The sequence below is a fragment of the Hyaena hyaena genome, unplaced genomic scaffold, assembly GCF_003009895.1.
Source record: "Hyaena hyaena isolate Hyena2069 unplaced genomic scaffold, ASM300989v1 scaffold_936, whole genome shotgun sequence".
NCBI classification, from domain to species: Eukaryota; Metazoa; Chordata; class Mammalia; order Carnivora; family Hyaenidae; genus Hyaena; species Hyaena hyaena.
The window spans coordinates 708706-725777 of record NW_024081568.1 but is presented as its reverse complement, the minus strand read 5'-3'; the positions used below and the strand labels follow the sequence as shown (position 1 = coordinate 725777).

Sequence of the window (17072 nt, the reverse complement as noted above, 5' to 3'; positions counted from 1 at the left end):
ACAGCTTTGTAGTAGAGGCTAAAGTCTGGGATGGTGATACCTCCCGTCAAAACGTGTTTCTTAAACCCCTCCTCTAACGCCTGCCAACAACAAGTTTGGAGGACTTACCTAAAAGGAGCCTCTGGTTTTCTGGCTTCCCTGGTACCTTAGATAGGAGGGCAATCCCAAAGCTGAGAGTCCATTTCTAGGAACTGGTACAATTTCCATCAGAGTGAAAGGAGGAGGCTTAAAGCCTTAGCTTGGTCTGTTATAACAAAATACCATAGACTAGATGGCTTAACAAACAAACTTTTTTCATAGTTCTGGAGGCTGGGAAGTCTAAGATTTAGTGTCTGGTGAGGGCAGTCTCCCTGGCTTGCCTACCTGCTATGTCCTCACATGGCGGAGAGAGAAAACTCTAGTCTCTTTGTCTTCTTATAAGGCCACTAATCCCATCAAGGAGCTGTATTTAATTTACACATAATTACCTCTCAAAGATCCCATCTCCTAATACCATGACATCAGTGGGTTAAGGTTTAACATACAAATTTTTTTTGAGGTAAAATTGACTAACATTAATTTGGGACATGTGAAAACAAAATTCACACAAAATAGCACAGCCTATATATAGCATTTTCAGCTTAGAACTGGATGAGTTCTTCCTGAAGACCCCTGAAGTCCTGGGAATAAAATCATCCTAAAGGCAGCAAGGTTTCTTCTGTACTTACTGTGTTTTCTCTGGGAACATTAGAACATGTAAGTAAGCAAACAGAAAATGAAGACTAGTCGTAACATGGAAAGTTTCTTGTTTAACAAAAAGGGTAGCTTTTCCAAATCCCCCTCTCTGTCTCTCTCCTGCCCCAGTCACCGTGGGGAGTGGATGCCTCTGGTCTTCTGTCTGCTCCTCTAAAGGTGCTGTTCAGCAGTAAGTCTTCATCATTTGGAAGCTCAAAAGTGGCCTCAGATTGTGTGTGTGGGTGTGGGGGGGGACAGTTTCCAGGGTTCTTGAGGGTATTGAAGTTCAAGTTTTAGCTTTCTATTACACTGAATATCTAAGCAGTATAGTAATGAGAATACAGAAGCAGGGGCTATATCCACAGCAGAACATCAGGAAAAGGGGAGGCTTTGGAATCATACAGGCTGAGTTCAAACCCTAGCTCAACCCTTTACTATTGTTGGCTCTTGTACAAGTTACTTAATCTCTTTAAACTGATTCCTCATCCATAAAAGGATAAAGTCTACTTTCTAGGGTCCTTTTGACACTGAATAAACTAATCTATGTAAAGTATCTGTTAATGTTTAGCACTTAGTGGAGGCTCAATGTGGATTAGTTCCCTTCCTTGTTATGCTTGAAGAAGTTGAAATTAACTCTCCATAATTAGTTACCCTTTCCCTACTAAAAATGGGTAACTAATGTCATAGGCAGATCGAATCCATAAACATTGTTTACTATGAGAACTGCACTGAGGCTGGATGGAAAAGGATGCATCAGAAGCCAAATACAGGTTTCCAACCCTTGAAGGAAAAGGGAAAGGAGAAAAGATATAAATGGAGGTAAATTTAAAGTATAGAAAAGATTTAAATAATAGCTCAAGGTAAAGTTATTTAATAGTGCATATATGCCTAATTGTTCACTGAACTAGATTAGCTGAAATTATACAGGCAGCAATCCCTTCAAGAAAGAAAGAAAGAAAAGACACTATTGGTGTTGAGCCTTAGAAGTCTATAGGATTTGGACAAAGTGAGATTTGTTAAGTTTAAAAAGATATGAGGGAGTGTCTTTTTGCATAGTTTTCTGAGTGGTAACTCAGTAATCTTGTAATCTCTTGCCAATTCTAAATATAGGCAGTGAAAAGAGTTATTGGCTTCCAATGGATTTGTAAACAAGGGCTCAAAGACTTGTGAGCAAGTAAATCAGATTGCCCTTGGGCCTGAAAACACTTTCTCCAGGAAGTATCCTAGATTCTTTCTCTCTATTCTGAGCTTTGACCTTATCTTCTACTATGCAGTTCCAACTTCATATGTTTATTGATATTTTGCCTTTTGAAGTTCACTTCAGTTGTACATATCTGTACATTCTGGATGATGATAAATCTCTAAGCAGAATCTATGTTAACCAGTCATTGTAAGAATCAGATTTAATAGTCTGTGGCTTGGGTGATGTCACAGCACTTTGTAAACTGCAAAGGGCTGTGAACATTAGATTTTGAGATTTAGAAGCAATCTGAAGGGGGTTCTGGTTTTGCAAACGAGATTTAGTCCAGAATGACAGTGCTAGAACCAGAACCCAGCTCTTTTGATTATTAGCAATGCCTGCCACCTTTTCTTGCTACATTTATTAATATTTGAGGGTCTATATGTATTAGGCACCAAGCTAAGGGCTAAGGAAATGACTGCATTCAAGACAGATTCAAGACAGAAATGATTCTTTCCCTTTACAAGCCTATATGGAGGAGACAAGCAAGTGCAAACAAATTAAGCTATGACCACTTGTTATAAATAAATTGACAATATTAGGTTACTTTTGATAAGGTAGTGAACAATTGTCATTTAAGCTCAAACCTGAGATTTAAATCAGCCAAAACGGAATTGGTAAGGAGAAGGGAAAGAGGAGAGCTTTCTGGCCAGAGGCAATATCAAATACAGAGCCCTAAGGAAGGAAGGAGCTTGTCAATGTCCACCAGGAACTGAGCAAAGGCTGGGGTTAAGACGATACCAAGTTGAAACAATAGAGAAGGGTTAGCTCATAGGTTAGAACCTCAAATGCACAGCTGGGCTGACAATGTAAATGGAAACACTAGTGAGGGTAAGCGCTTCCCCAAGTGATAAAGACTGTAGAAAAACAGAGCACATCCTGCCCCATCTACAGGGCCATATGTCCCTGTTGCCCAGGTCTGCCAGATCTTTTTTTTTTTTTTTTTCTAATGATTACTTATTTTTGAAAGAGAAAGCGTGAGTGGAGCAAGTGCAGAGAGAGAGGGAGACACAGAATCTGAAGCAGGTTCCATTTCACTCACGCCCATTAAGCAATGATCCCTTGTGCGCATTTCCTCACAAAGTTTCAGAAGGTATTTCTGTGGTTCTCTATCCAGTTTTCTTCACTATTTGTTTCAGCACACACCAGGCCTCCCACAAAAGTTAAAACTTCTGAGTGAAAACTTCTAGCGGCGAAGGGGACCCACCCCAACATAAACACATTTTCAGAAAATGATGCTACAGGCCTTGGGTTACTGGGCTGCGGTACCTTTCAGAACCCCCATGGTGCTCTCCCATCCTGCCTGGCCTGGTCCAAAAGGTTCATTTAACCACAGTCAAATTAAAATCTTGGTTGCTCGGAAAATGCAGGAATAGACTTCTCTCAATAGCAGGAGCTGAACGAGACAGTCGTTTAAGTTTTAGAACTGGCACCGGTAGGGCCCCAAAGATCCCGCCTCTTTCCATGGGGCAAGCCTATCAGCGTTCCTTTAGCGATGAGCGGCAGCTCCTTACGAGCCAATGAACTCAGCTCGCTGGAAGAAACCGCCCACCCCTTGTGTCGTCAGTTGGTCTCCAACCGACAGAGCACCTGCGCTTCCTCTTTGCAAGCTTGTTGGCGGGTGTTTGCGTTAAAGTTGAGTGAGGCCAAACCTTAAAGGGGAGGGAGCAGAGGGGGCCAGCGCCCTTTAAAACGAGGCGTCTGGTGCCTGCCCCTTTAAGGCGTCCGGACGACTGAATCTGAGCTCCAGATTATCCCGAGTTTCCGTCGCAGGCTGCGAGGAAAGGCTCCTTGGCTGGGTCCGGGTGCGTGGCGGCGGCGGCTTCATCCCCGCTCGTCCTCCCCGGGCCCAGAGACACCCCCGCCCCAGTCATGCTGAGCAGAGTATGGAAGCAGCTGACTACGAAGTGCTATCCGTGCGAGAGCAGCTATTCCACGAGAGGGTTCGCGAGTGCATCGTGAGTACGGGCAGGAAGGGTAAGACCAAGCGGGGGAGAAGCACGGGTGTCGCGGGAGAGGGAGAAGTTCGGGTCGAAGTGCGACCACCTGGGCTTAGAGCGAGGTCCAGGGGCAAGCGACGAAGGGCCCCGGCCTGACAGAAGGAAGGACCGGTGCCCGGGCTGGTGAACCCCCAGATCGGATCAGTCGGGTAGCTGCGTGGTAAACAAAGCCGCGGGTCGGTTTCCGTTCCTCCCCTCTACACGCCCCTCCCCCCGCCCTCCCTCCTGCCTCCCCTCACCCCTGCGGGAGTTCAGGGCGTGGGCCGGCGAGGCTGGTGCGTTTTATCGATCGTAATCGGATAGTCTGAGAGGGATGGCTTTAATTGAGGGAGGGCTTATTTGCATTACCCGCAAACTCCACTGATGTTTCACGAAAGGGGGACGTCCAAGCACTGAACTAGAGTCCAGAAAAAACTTGGGAGGTGTAGGGGTGGCATGTCAGAGGAACGGGGGACTTTGGTGAGTCTCCCACTTCGGAAGAAAGGTCTCTTGCTGGGATAGATTCTGGGTAGAGATGGAGAACAATTAAGTTTCCCCCTTCTTTTCCTTCTTAATGGTGTTTGTTAGAAACCCCCACAAGCCTAGGTTCCTAGCTCCCCAGCGGAGCCGGGATTTCCCCTGTGAATGCCCCTCTCCCTCCCGAGTGCTCCAGAGGGCAGCAGGCTGCGTTCCCTCCTCCCTCACTGCCACCTACGGCAATAGCTGAACCTGCCACCCAGTGATAGACTCCTCACTCCTGGGCCCCAGGTGAGCCTGGTAGCGCTTAAGGAGCTGCATCTTCCCCACGCCTGCTTTCAATTCTCATCCCTCCTCTGTCTCCTTCCCCAGAGTAGCCCTCACCTCCAAATACTAAATGGAAGGCAATGAAGAAAGGTCTGGAAGAATAGAAGTCTTAATGAGTAAGGGGACCCACTGATGGGGTCATCCTTTATTTTTCTCAATCTGCCCTGCGCAGCCTCAGACTGGAGGAGAGTTAAAGTGAGCCATGACGTAATTAGGTCTGCTCTGATCTGTGAGGAGTGGAAAGTAGGGAATGTATCAGTCCACGTGTGGAACTCTAGATCAGCTTTCCTTGGGTGATCCTTAGTGGATTGTCCCACATGGTAAGGTTTGGCATATTGTGGAGACATGCCAGGCATTGAAACAGTGTAGGGACAGACGCCCACATTCAGAGAACGGGGAGGGGTGAGACCTTGGACAGAGAAGCAGCCTTCTTGATGTCTCCCCCACTCTTTAGTACCATTAGCTGAGGACATCAGTGCTGGCCAAGGGCAGCCTGAAGGCTTCTGGTGCCTCCCCCACCTGGCTCCCATGCTCTGTTCTAGAGAACGACCTAGCCTCTGCTGGAACTGCGTGGAACTCCAGCCTGACCTTTTGAGCCCTCCCACCTCCCTGGCTATTACACAAGCCCAAGGGCAGAGAGAACACTAGGCGGTAGAAACCCTCAGTACAGTCTGAGTAACTCATTCTACTTGGCTTCCCTAATATTAAAAGCTTAAATTTTGTTCTAGATCCATTGCTCTCCTTGGGTCTCTGACCTCTGCCTTCCTTGTACAGATCACTGTGTGCAGATTCCTTGTGGGGTCAGCTCCTCTTGGGGACTGGAGGACCCAAGGGACTGATCCTGCTTTCTTTGCTTACTTTAAATGCAGTAACAGCTCATGGTGCCTGGCTGGCTCAGTCGGGAGAATGTGTAACTCTTTTTTTTTTTTTTTTTTTAAGTTTCTTTTTTATTTTGCTAGAGACAGTGCAAGTGCGGGAGTGGCAGATAGGGAGAGAGAGACCATCGCAAGCAGGCTTCTCGCTGCTAGCACAGAGCCCGATGTGGGGCTCAAACCCACAAAGCCATGAAATCATGACCTGAGCCGAAAGCAAGAATAGGAGAGCCTTAACTGACTGAGCCACGCAGGTGCCCCAGAAGAGTGTGTAACTCTTAATCTCAGAGTTTTGAGTTCAAGCCCCACGTTGGGTATAGAGGTTACTTAAATAAATAAATTTAAACATAAATAAATAAATACAATAACATCTCTTCTCAAGACTCTGGCACTGATTGCAGAGCCAAGCTGACCAGTGGCTCCCCCTCTGGGTGGCAGCGGATTACTTGGGGTACCGTAGGGATGCATGCATGTGTAGTTACCTGGCCAAGTCCTGCCATAACTGGTGATTGGAGGCCCAGTTGCACACGGGCGTGGGCAGATCCTGAGAGGCCTGCCTCTGGAGTTGGAAGTCACCTGAAGTAGGGACCAGGAATAAACAGCCTATAAAGGGGCTGATGTAAGCACTGGGTGTTGTTATGTAAACGATGAACCAGGGAATCTACTCCCAAAAACCAAGAGCACACTTTATACACTGTATGTTAGCCAATTTGACAATAAATTATATTATAAATAAATAAATACAATGTAAAAATTTTTTTAAATAAAATATAAAAGAAAAATAAATAAAAAATTAAAATTAAAAAAGGAGGACTTATATAGCTCTAGAAATGTTGTAGATTTTGGATGTTGGGCTTCAACTAAGGTCTGTTCTCAGGGGTAGGGGATTAAATGAGGCTCTGGTTTAGCCCAGAGCAGATGTGATCGTTGAGAGCCCCTGAATAAACACAGAGTAGAAATTTTGACTTAGCCTAGGGACATGATTCCTACTTGTTCTCTCCTGAAGCTTGGGTCAAAGTGGCAGCAGGGGAAGAGGGAGAGGAAGGAGGGGTGGAATATCAGGACAATGCAGGCATCTCCTTCTTCCCTGAAACCTGCTTTTCTTTCCAATAATGTACTAGGAGTAAACTCCCTCTGGTTCTGTGGCCCATTTCAGGTATGTGAGTGTGTGCATCTCTAAGGAGTTTTCTCTGCCATTTACGAACCAGGGTTCAACTGAAGCTATTTTCTCCCAGACAAACCTTCATAGGGCTTAACTTAGTACTGTCCCCCCTACCCTGTCTGGTGCTTCTTAGAGGCCCCTGGGGCCCTGACCAGAAGAAAGTACTGGGGAGAAAGGTGGAACCCCAGGAAGTATGGTGCCTTGTTTTGGGAAAGTGACCCCATAGAATTAACAGGTCTTGGGGGCTGTGGAGTATTCTAGAGATTAGAGCATCTTATCCCAGCTCATACTCTGCCACAGATCTCAACACTTCTGTTCGCGACACTCTACATCCTCTGCCACATCGCCCTGACCCACTTCAGGAAGCCTGCTGAGTTCACCACAGGTACTCGACTTCCCTCCCTTCTGCCTGGCCCCTGCCAGTGTTCCTGTTGCCATGGGGCCAGCCTCAGGGGAATGGGCCTATGGTGCCTCCTGGGAAAGGAGAGGAGACTGTTCTGGAGCCTTTGCCTGTTCAGCTTCCCTTCTACCACAGGCAAGGGCAAGGTGGTGTAGTGAAAAGTCTAGACAGAAGGGTCTGCAACTAATAAAGGCAATGGTCAAGTCATGTAACTTTTCTGACCTTCAGTTCCATCCCCTACAAAACTGGCCTAATAGTCTCTAACCAGTTCACTGACATTGTGTGGACCAAATGAGATGGTTAATGTGGAAGCCCTCTGTGAACCTAAAATCGATAACAGGGCAAATGCTACCATGGGCACAAGCTCTGTTCTCTCACTAGTGCATCCACACCCAGGAACAGAGACCTGCTGACCACTGGGGCCCCGGGACCTGGTAAAGGTGGCCTTTTACTTTATAGACAGCCTAAGTGAGCTCAGATTGGAGCTTTCCTTCCTGTAGGCATTGTGTGATTCAGGGGGGACACACTTGCCCCGGTTCCCTCCCCCTGCCTGTCCAGATCACCCTGTCCCAGCACTAGCCTTTCCTACCCTCCAGAAGGCTTCACAAGCCCCCACCCTAGAAGGCAGCTACTCCTCAGTGTAATTCTCCTGAGGACTTTTTCTGTGACTCTCCCCTCCCCCTCCCCTGATTTCCCTTTGCTGCATCCAGCCACTGATGTAACCAGCCTTACAGACCAGTTGTTTCTTATATTTGCAGCTTGCAAAGAGGAACCTGCAATGGGAGAGATCGTGGGGAGGGAGGGAAGTGAGAGAATTTCTGGCCTGTACTCACTCTACCTGGGACCACAGATCTTTAAGCTGCCACCTTGGCCAGAGAATAGGTTGTGGGGTTCATAGTGTGGACTCTCCCAACACTTCCAATCCAGCTCTGCCTCAGGGGCAGGGAGTTGGTGGAAGGGCCCCCTGTACCACAGATGGTTCCCAGAGCTGCCCACTGATATTCTACCTCTTCCCCTTGCCCGTCTCTCTCTGTCTCTGTCTCATAGTGGATGATGAAGATGCCACAGTCAACAAGATTGCGTAAGTGTTGCTGCCTCAGCACCTGGCACCAGAAGCCTTTAGAAGCTGGGATCTAGTGAGACTCCTGAGCCGGGGGGGAGAGTAGGGTGTCGTACAGTGAAGAGAGGGCTTCTGTTCCCACTCCATTTCTGGCTGCTTCCGGCTTCACCCGACCCTGGGGACGCTTGGAAAAGCTGTTGTTCCTGTCGTCCTGGTTAAGCCAGGAGTTTCTGGGAGCCTCTTGGCCAGGAACTGTGATCTGGGGCCTGAGTCACCGGAAGTGGTTCCAGCTTGGCTTCACCTCCCAGTGGCCATCAGGGAAGGAGTGCTGCAGGGATGTAAACCAATGGGACTAGAGCAGGGGATGTGGAAGGTGGAAGTGCCAAGGGCAGGGCCGTGCTTGGTTCTGAGAGGATAACCCTTGCTCCAGGCTGTTTGTATTCACTAGCACATATAGGGAAAATAGAGAGATGATGCCTCCAGGTCAACAGATTAGAGTAAGGCAACCTTCCCCCCTTTGTGGACCAACTAGATAAAAGTGTCTCCTCTTTTCAGCTCAGGCAGCCCTGGGCCTTGGCTATCAAGCTGGGTTTCAGCTCCTCCTTGTTCTCCTTTGCCTAGTGCCTCCATGCAAGGCATAGCCATAGGGGGTGACCCTACTCTTATTTGGACTGGAGAAGGCAAGCTCAGAAATCCATGTCTCTGAGCAGAGAAGAGAAGACAAGCGCCTTAGCTTGGATGCCTGCTGTACCCAGCAGGCATGTGTAGGAGGACCACATTCCAGGGGACAGTGTGGGCAAGTGTCATGGCAGATGACATGAATGCCTAAGGTGTGCCCATCCTTTGTGCCATGGCTTCCCTGGAGGGGGTGTTCAGGGGGCAGTGGGTAGTGCCCTAGCTGGATGGCTCCTTCCCTCAGTCTGCCACTGTTACAGGTAGTTCACAGGTGTCCATGGAGACAAATAGGGCTTCTTGGGCCAAGGGAACTGAGTGTCTGAGCTAAGCAAGGGCACCACCCATTCTTTGCCCAGGCTCGAGCTCTGCACCTTTACGCTGGCAGTTGCCCTGGGTGCTGTCCTCCTCCTGCCCTTCTCCATTATCAGCAACGAGGTGCTGCTCTCACTGCCTCGCAACTACTATATCCAGTGGCTCAACGGCTCCCTCATCCATGGTACGTTGCTCCTGGTTGCAACCTGGGGTGGGGATAGGAGACAGCTAGGTTCAGACAGACACAGACAGCCTAGGCTAATTAGTCATATATCACCCAACCCTTGCCCCCTGCTCTGCCACATGGCAGTCCCCAGTAGATCGTCCCCATGCCCCTGCTAACCACCTCTGCTTTTCCTTTTTTGCTCTAGGCCTCTGGAACCTCGTTTTTCTCTTCTCTAACCTGTCCCTCATCTTCCTCATGCCCTTTGCATACTTCTTCACTGAGTCTGAAGGCTTTGCTGGCTCCAGAAAGGTGAGTGGGGTTATATGAATCAATCCAGACAGGAAACAGAATTCCACTCAGATGGTTCAACTGAAGAGATTTTAACAAAGACTGTTGGCAGAAGTTTAGTCAGACTTAAGGAGACCAACAGAGTTTGAGGTGCTACTGTCAGGAGGAAGTCATTACCACCTCTAGGCCTGCGGGAGCAAAGGGAAATAATTTCTCGAACCCACTGATACTTGAAGCTGGAAGATGCTTCACAGCTACTGCCAAAACCATAAAGCCAAATGTAGAAGGAAACCGAAGAAATACCCTGATCCCTCTCTCTTTCTACTTTCCACTCTCCTGCCTATTCTTCCCATTGGGCAAGCTGAACCAGAGGGCAGAGAGCTTGTGTGATGCAGCCCTCAGGGGTCAGGCTCCCAGGGCAAGGCAGGATAGGGAAGGTACCTGGGGAGGGGGGTTGCTAATGAAGCCTGTCAGCCTGTCTGGCATAAGGAGTAGCCTAGATGTGTGATAGGAGGACAAAGTGATTTTGCGGAATAAGAGAGAGATGCCCTTCCCTGTCTCCTGAACCCAGTCCCCTGTGGTTTCCCCAGCCAAGCTGCCATCTTTATGTCTCCTTCCTTCCCCTGATGTTGAACTTGCCCCTCACCTGTTGCCTCCTCCTATAGGGCGTCCTGGGCCGAGTCTATGAGACGGTGGTGATGTTGATGCTCCTCACCCTGCTGGTGCTGGGCATGGTGTGGGTGGCCTCGGCCATTGTGGACAACAACAAGGCCAGCAGGGAGTCACTCTATGGTGAGAGGGCCAGTCTCCTCCCCACCCTCCAGGCTGAGTGGCTCTGCAGTTGGCTGATATTCCCCTCCCTGGACCAACTGTATCCCTCTAAAGTGGAGAAGGTTGGAACCGTGTTTCTTGGACTGAAGTTTCAAACCGATGGACTTCAGGCCAAGTCCAATCTCCAGAACTGATCCATTGGACCCATGCAATGATTAAAAATATAAAGGGATCAGTTGCTGAGATGTAAAAGTTGGAAATTTTCACATTGATATCCACATTTGTGCCTTTGCCTGGCAAGGGGGAGGATCCAGCCACACTAGACCCTAGGGGCTGAGCCTAATAGCAGTTGTGTTCTTTAGATACGACTTAGGACCTCCAGTTTGTTGTAGTCCCCACTGCTTCCCGTTCTGGCAACACTGGGCCAGCTTTCCTCATTCATATTACTTGCCTAACACCTGTAGGCTTGTGTGTGGTGTCCTTGCGAGTCTCTGAGGCCTGTCAGCCCTCAGGAAGCTGGAGGAGAGACGAGCTGACATAACTTCTTTTTTATTCTTAGACTTCTGGGAGTACTACCTCCCCTACCTCTACTCCTGCATCTCTTTTCTTGGTGTCCTGCTGCTCCTGGGTGAGTGTTCAGGGTCTTGGAGAGAATGGTAAAGTCCATGGATCAGAGTAACCAGGATGGAAGGAGAGGGAATGGAAGGGTGGGTGGCGAAAGTGGTTGACAGAAAGGTCTGGCAGGTAACTGGCTCCTGTCCCCACAGTGTGTACTCCACTAGGACTCGCCCGCATGTTCTCAGTCACTGGGAAGCTACTGGTCAAGCCTCGGGTATGTAGTACTCTTTACTCTTTGACTCCTGCAGAGCTGGGGCCTGACAGTGAGGCAGGACTCCAGTTGTGTGGTGCACACCTTGCAGAAGGCCACAGCCTTTGCTGGCTCCGGTGCCCTTCACTTCCATCATCTGGAACTGGTCACCAGACATGCAAGGCAGAACACAAGGCAGTTGGGAGGGACCAGATAAAGCCACTGGCCACAGGGTGGTGAATGAAGATTAGGGAATGAGACCATGGAGCCTGGGATGAGCAGGGGTCTCCTGGGGCCCTTGAGACCAGGGAACCTCTGACAGGTTCCCCTTTCCCCTGCCCCCAGCTGCTGGAAGACCTGGAGGAGCAGCTGTACTGTTCAGCCTTTGAGGAGGCAGCTTTAACCCGCAGGATTTGCAGTGAGTCATGGTTCTCCTCAGCTGGGATGGTGGGTGTGGCTTGGGCAGGGGCCTCCAGACTGGTGAGCAGCACCATCTTCTCTGCCCTCAGATCCCACCTCCTGCTGGCTGCATTTGGATATGGAGCTGCTGCACAGACAGGTTCTGGCTCTGCAAACACAGAGGGTCCTGCTGGGTATGTAGGTTGGTAGGGATTGGGATGCCAGAGTTTCCCCCAAGAAGAGTAGCCCTTCATTCTAGGCCCTTGCTAACAGCTGTCCATCCCTGAACAGAGAAGCGGTGGAAGGCTTCAGCCTGGCAGCGGAACCTGGGCTACCCCCTGGCCATGCTGTGCTTGCTGGTACTGACGGTAGGTCTTCCGTGTCTGATGGCGGGGAGGAATAGGAGGCTCTTGAGTACTTTCGGTCTCAGGGAAGTGGGAGGAGATTCGGGGACCTGGTTATCTTCAATAACAGTAATTGCCTCTTACTGATTGCTACTTTGTGCCCTGCCCTGTACTGAGCACATCAATTCCCATTTTGTAGATGAAGAAACAGAGAAGTGAAGGAGTTTGCCTGAGGTCATACATGGCCACTGAGTAGTTACACAGGTTTTCTCTGGGGTGAAAATAAGGCTTGAAATCTAGTCCATCCCCGTACCTACCACGTTCTGGACTTGGAAGTAATTCTTACTTCCAAGGGGTACATTTTTCTATTCGACCTTTTTGCAATTCTTCTACCCAGAAAGGGTGTCTTATAATACCCTCAAAGGTGCTCTGTTGCTAGCAACAGCCTTGTAAAGGTCCCACACAGCTAATGGGAAACTGAAAATGATGGACCAGAGTATCTGCTCTTAACATTCAACTCAGTATAGCTGTGGGCTGAGGCAGGAATGGGAGTCCATGACCTTGCTTCACACAGGGCCTCTCTGTGCTCATTGTGGCCATCCACATCCTGGAGCTGCTCATCGATGAAGCTGCCATGCCCCGAGGCATGCAGGTACTGGGCCACCCTCCCACCACATCTTTTGGGGAGAGTCTAAGAAAGGCTGGGGTGAGAAACAGAAGCTGAGGCCTGAGAAAAGGATGGGTGCTGGGTGGTGCTCCTGGTAGGGAGTACTCCATAGTGACACTACTCCATCTCTCAGGATGCCTCCCTGGGCCAGGTCTCCTTCTCCAAGCTGGGCTCCTTTGGTGCCGTCATTCAGGTTGTACTCATTTTGTATCCTTCTGGAAGCCCACCATTGCCTCTGTTCACTGGACCTGTCTCCTAGGACTGTGGTGGGGAGGTGTGGTGGAAATGACGGGGATGGGGGCAAGTCTTCACCAACCTGGGGTTCAGAAAGAAGATTTTATTTGAAAGGAGGGTTGGGGGAGAGGTCCATTCCCTTTGAGATGACTCTAACCCCTGAGAGCTGGCCAGTTCTTCCTTAACCCTGTGGCAGTTACCTGATGGTATCCTCAGTGGTGGGATTCTACAGCTCTCCACTCTTCCGGAGCCTGCGGCCCAGATGGCATGACACAGCCATGACGCAGGTAGCTGGGGGCAGCGAATAGAGGAAGCCTCCTGGGGGCATGCATGGGTGCTCGGTGATGGCAGCTCTGCTACCCTACCCTCCCCTTTTCCTTATTCCCACCCAGATAATTGGGAACTGTGTCTGTCTCCTGGTCCTGAGCTCAGCACTTCCTGTCTTTTCTCGAACCCTGGGTAAGTAGGAAAAGGAGGTAAGAGAGTTAATTGGCTTTTTCTGACAGCCTACTGGTGCTAAACTTATACTTTTATACAGCAAACCTTTGAGGAGGTATTACCTCGATTATACAGATGGAAGAATTGAGTCCCTGTAAAATGCCTGTGTTGAGCTCCAGAATAGTGTTGCTTCAGAGTTCATACTTCTCCTATTAGCTACATCCCATAGCCTCTCCCATTTACTTCCATGTTTTGGTGGGGAAGCACTACTTTTCCCCCAAATCTTCCTTTGGGCTGGATCCGCTAATAAACATTCTCATTTTATAAAGACAAATGGAGAGGCTAAATTGACTTATAGACAACTAGTTTGAAGCAAGGCCAAGTCAGGCTAGAACCCTTGTCTCTTTTTATTTATTTATTTTTAATGTTTACTTATTTTTGAGAGAAAGACAGAGCATGAGTGGGGTAGTTCAGAGAGAGGGAGACATAGGATCTGAAGCAGGCTCCAGGCTCTGAGCTTTCAGCACAGAGCCCAACGCGGGACTCAAAACACATGAACCACAAGATCATGACCTGAGCTGAAGTCAGATGCTTAACCGACTGAGCCACCTAGAGGCTCCAAGAACCCTTGTTTCTTAAACGCCAGTCCAGTGCTTTTCCCATACACTGGGGCACCAAATAATACACTCAGTCCTTCTCCCATCCTTAGAGCTATGATCTAGAATTACCTGGTAGAAAATGTTCAGAAGTATAATAGTTCCCCCAAGGGTAGCATGGGAGTTGCATAGGTCATTCCACACACACCCCCCCAATCTATCATACCATTATCCATGTCTCCTAAATGATTTAGTGTTTACATCAGTTCTGTCTGGTTCTTCAGTTCATACAGTCTCCATTACACCATTTGTACTACTAATGCCATGGGGATTTAGTAGGACACTAGGCTTGTGGGTCCACTAGTTAATTCCTTACCTGGGTTGGATGCAGGTAAGAGTATGTTTTTAGGTGGGGGAGGGCCCCAATATTGGGACTTATGATGACATTATTATGATGGTTACGGCTCATGAAGTGTTTGAATAGCACCTGGCACATAGAGTGCTTTAGGTGTGTTGTCTCATTTCATTCTCACAGTCCCATTGTTTTCTCTACCTGATAGTTAAGGACACCAAGGCACAGAAATTTAAAGAATCTGCTGCAGATCACACAATTAGCTAGGGGTGGAGTTTGGATATGAACCAAAGCAGCCTGATCAGCGTCTGAGCTCTTAGCCTCCACACTGCTCTGTCCACTAAAAAAGCACTGAGTGACCACCTTTTAGGTTCCTGGCCCAGGAACAAGTAGGAGGCCCAGCGAGCCCCTAGGGACATGTAGAGCCAGAGGGGTCCCCCACTGGAAGAGAAGATGCCAAACTCTGGAAGGGAGATTGGAGCAAGCCTAGCTGCTGATGATTTCTTCAACATCCATGAATTCCCTTGAGACAAGTTGGGAGTGAGAATAATTAATGCAAAGGGGAGACCAGCCTGTCAACTGCAGTGTTGAGACGTGGCCACCAGGAGGCAGCAGAAAGCTGGGCTCTGAGCCAGGGAGGAACTGGGGAGCCCACTCCCATCCTGGCCTTTGTACTTTAGGGCTCACTCGCTTTGACCTGCTGGGTGACTTTGGACGTTTCAACTGGCTGGGCAATTTCTACATCGTGTTCCTCTACAATGCAGCCTTCGCGGGCCTCACCACTCTCTGTCTGGTGAAGACGTTTACCGCAGCTGTGCGGGCAGAGCTGATCCGGGCCTTTGGTGAGCTGGAGTGTGGGGGCAGGCTAGTGAGGTGGTTGTGAGGTGGGGCCCTCTGGAACCATGATCATTCATGTGGGAGAGATGGCCTGCTCTCTGCTTCGTTTGTAACATGCCTCATACACACGTTCTGTGGCTTGGTTGCCTTATCCCCAAAACTGGACCTATGCCCCACTTTTGACTGCCCACTCTCCCTCTTCTCCAGGGCTGGACAGATTGCCATTGCCTGTCTCCGGTTTCCCCCGGGCATCTAGGAAGACCCAGCACCAGTGACGTCCAGCTAAGGGTGGGAGGGAAAAAACTGGACACTGCCATCTGCTGCCAGGCCTGGAGGGGCGCCCAGGAGTGGGTGGACCTCAGGACCTGGAATCCCTAGAGGGTGGGTGGTAGAGGGGAGCTGAGCTGTCTGCACTGTTGCATAATCTGAGCCAGAGTTTGGGACCAGGCCCCCCTGCTTTTTCAGATTTAACTGTGGGCCTCAGCATGGGGTGGGGCTGAGTGACTGGGTCTGGCTCCTGGTCCCAAATCTGTTTACACATCAATCTGCCTCACTGCTGTTCAGGGCCATGCCCGTAGCCATGTTTACATGATTTGATGTGCAATAGGGTAGGGTGGGGACAGGGGAGGGACTGAGTTGAGGGCAGACTTGGGAGGCAGATTGTCTCCTTTGACTCTGGCCCAGCAGAGCCTAAGCACTGTGCTATCCTGGAGGGGCTTTGGACCATCAGAGAGATGAGGGCATAGGGAAGAAGAGACCACAACCATCAGCAATAAAGTTGATTCCAGGGTTTGCTTTGGTTTTTTAAATCGCCTGTCTCTGTGTCTATTGAACAATCTTATTCCCAACAGTTCTGAGTCTACCAACTGAGAAAAACAAAGGTATCCTACCCACCATCCTTTCCTTTCTTCTTCCTTCTGCATTCTTAGTTATCTTTTAGGGACTTGAGTCTAGTGTTAGGTCATACAGTTAAGCATTGGGAAGCTCCTCCTCCCTTAGCCTTGCTTAAAGCGGACTGGTCCCTTGACGCTTCCTTGTTTTCATGGTTTGTTCCTGTACCTTGGTTATTGGGAGTAAGTGAGCATGAGTGTGGAAATAGGATAATTTCCCCCTCTACACACATGTCCTCAGCCCTGTCCCACTGACTTAACTTGGATGTAAAGTAAAGGAAGTGGCTGACTGACCAGAATTTGTAGTTCTCAGAAAAGAATGTAACTCCCGTCTTTCTGGAGGCTACCAGTGCCTAGAATATGATGCAAAGCCCATGATGCGTTGGGGGGTAGGGACAAAGTTTCTGCTTAGGTTGATCCAGATTGTGCTTTGTGCAACTTCCAGGTACACCATTCACCTCATAGTCTTTATGTGATGACAACTGTTTTCTTGCACATGGCAGTCAGGTGTCTTGAGGAAGGAACACTTTTTTCTAACGTACATGGAGTTGCAGTAAGTGCTAGCCATGGAGCTGAGGGAGAGGGGAGTAGAGAATACACACACACAAAGTGTAGATGCCACAAATATTTGCTGAGCCCATCCTACTATAGGCCAGGTGCTTAGCCATGGGGATTCATGGTAAACAGTTTTGTACTTAAGAATTGCTTTGTCTAGTAAGGGTGACATAATTCTAATACATACGGTGATGGTTGACAGTTAATCACTGGTTCTCAGGGAAACAGGTAGGCAGTGTCAGGATATCAGGGAAGGCTTCTTAGAGACAGTGATTTCTAACCGATAATAGATGGGTGGGTGAAGTGTTGTAGGCTCAAAGCCTCTGAGATGAACCTGAAGGGCTGGAAGCAGAGCCCCAGGGGGTCCAGAGAGGGAGAAAGCTATAGAGAGATACCTAGGTGGAAGGTAAAGGGAAGCATCCATTAGCCTACTAGAGACTGTAACTTTAAGTACCCACTTTACCCTCCAGCAACTTCCAATTGACATGTCATGCATTAGAAGAGAAGCA

General features: G+C 49.0%; 1 protein-coding gene across 4 annotated transcripts; it reads left to right on the top strand.

Annotated features, from left to right (window-relative positions):
* Window positions 1–3539: 3539 nt before the first annotated feature.
* Window positions 3540–15927, top strand: LMBR1L (limb development membrane protein 1 like). 4 transcript variants are annotated; one of them, XM_039221061.1, is made up of 17 exons: window positions 3540–3912; window positions 7072–7156; window positions 8219–8252; window positions 9263–9402; window positions 9590–9693; window positions 10338–10464; window positions 11003–11071; window positions 11211–11275; window positions 11597–11669; window positions 11761–11844; window positions 11942–12018; window positions 12569–12646; window positions 12795–12868; window positions 13092–13182; window positions 13288–13354; window positions 15046–15123; window positions 15326–15927. In XM_039221061.1, the coding sequence occupies exons 1-17, from the start codon at window positions 3841–3843 to the stop codon at window positions 15391–15393; spliced, it is 1386 nt and encodes a 461-aa protein (XP_039076992.1). In that variant the 5' UTR covers window positions 3540–3840; the 3' UTR covers window positions 15394–15927. The 4 variants fall into 4 exon arrangements, with proteins under 4 accessions (XP_039076992.1, XP_039076991.1, XP_039076993.1 ...); XM_039221060.1 differs by having other exon boundaries at window positions 3541–3912; window positions 14962–15123; XM_039221063.1 differs by lacking the exon at window positions 3540–3912 and adding an exon at window positions 3913–3931 and having other exon boundaries at window positions 9292–9402; window positions 14962–15123.
* The last annotated feature ends 1145 nt before the right edge of the window (window positions 15928–17072 follow it).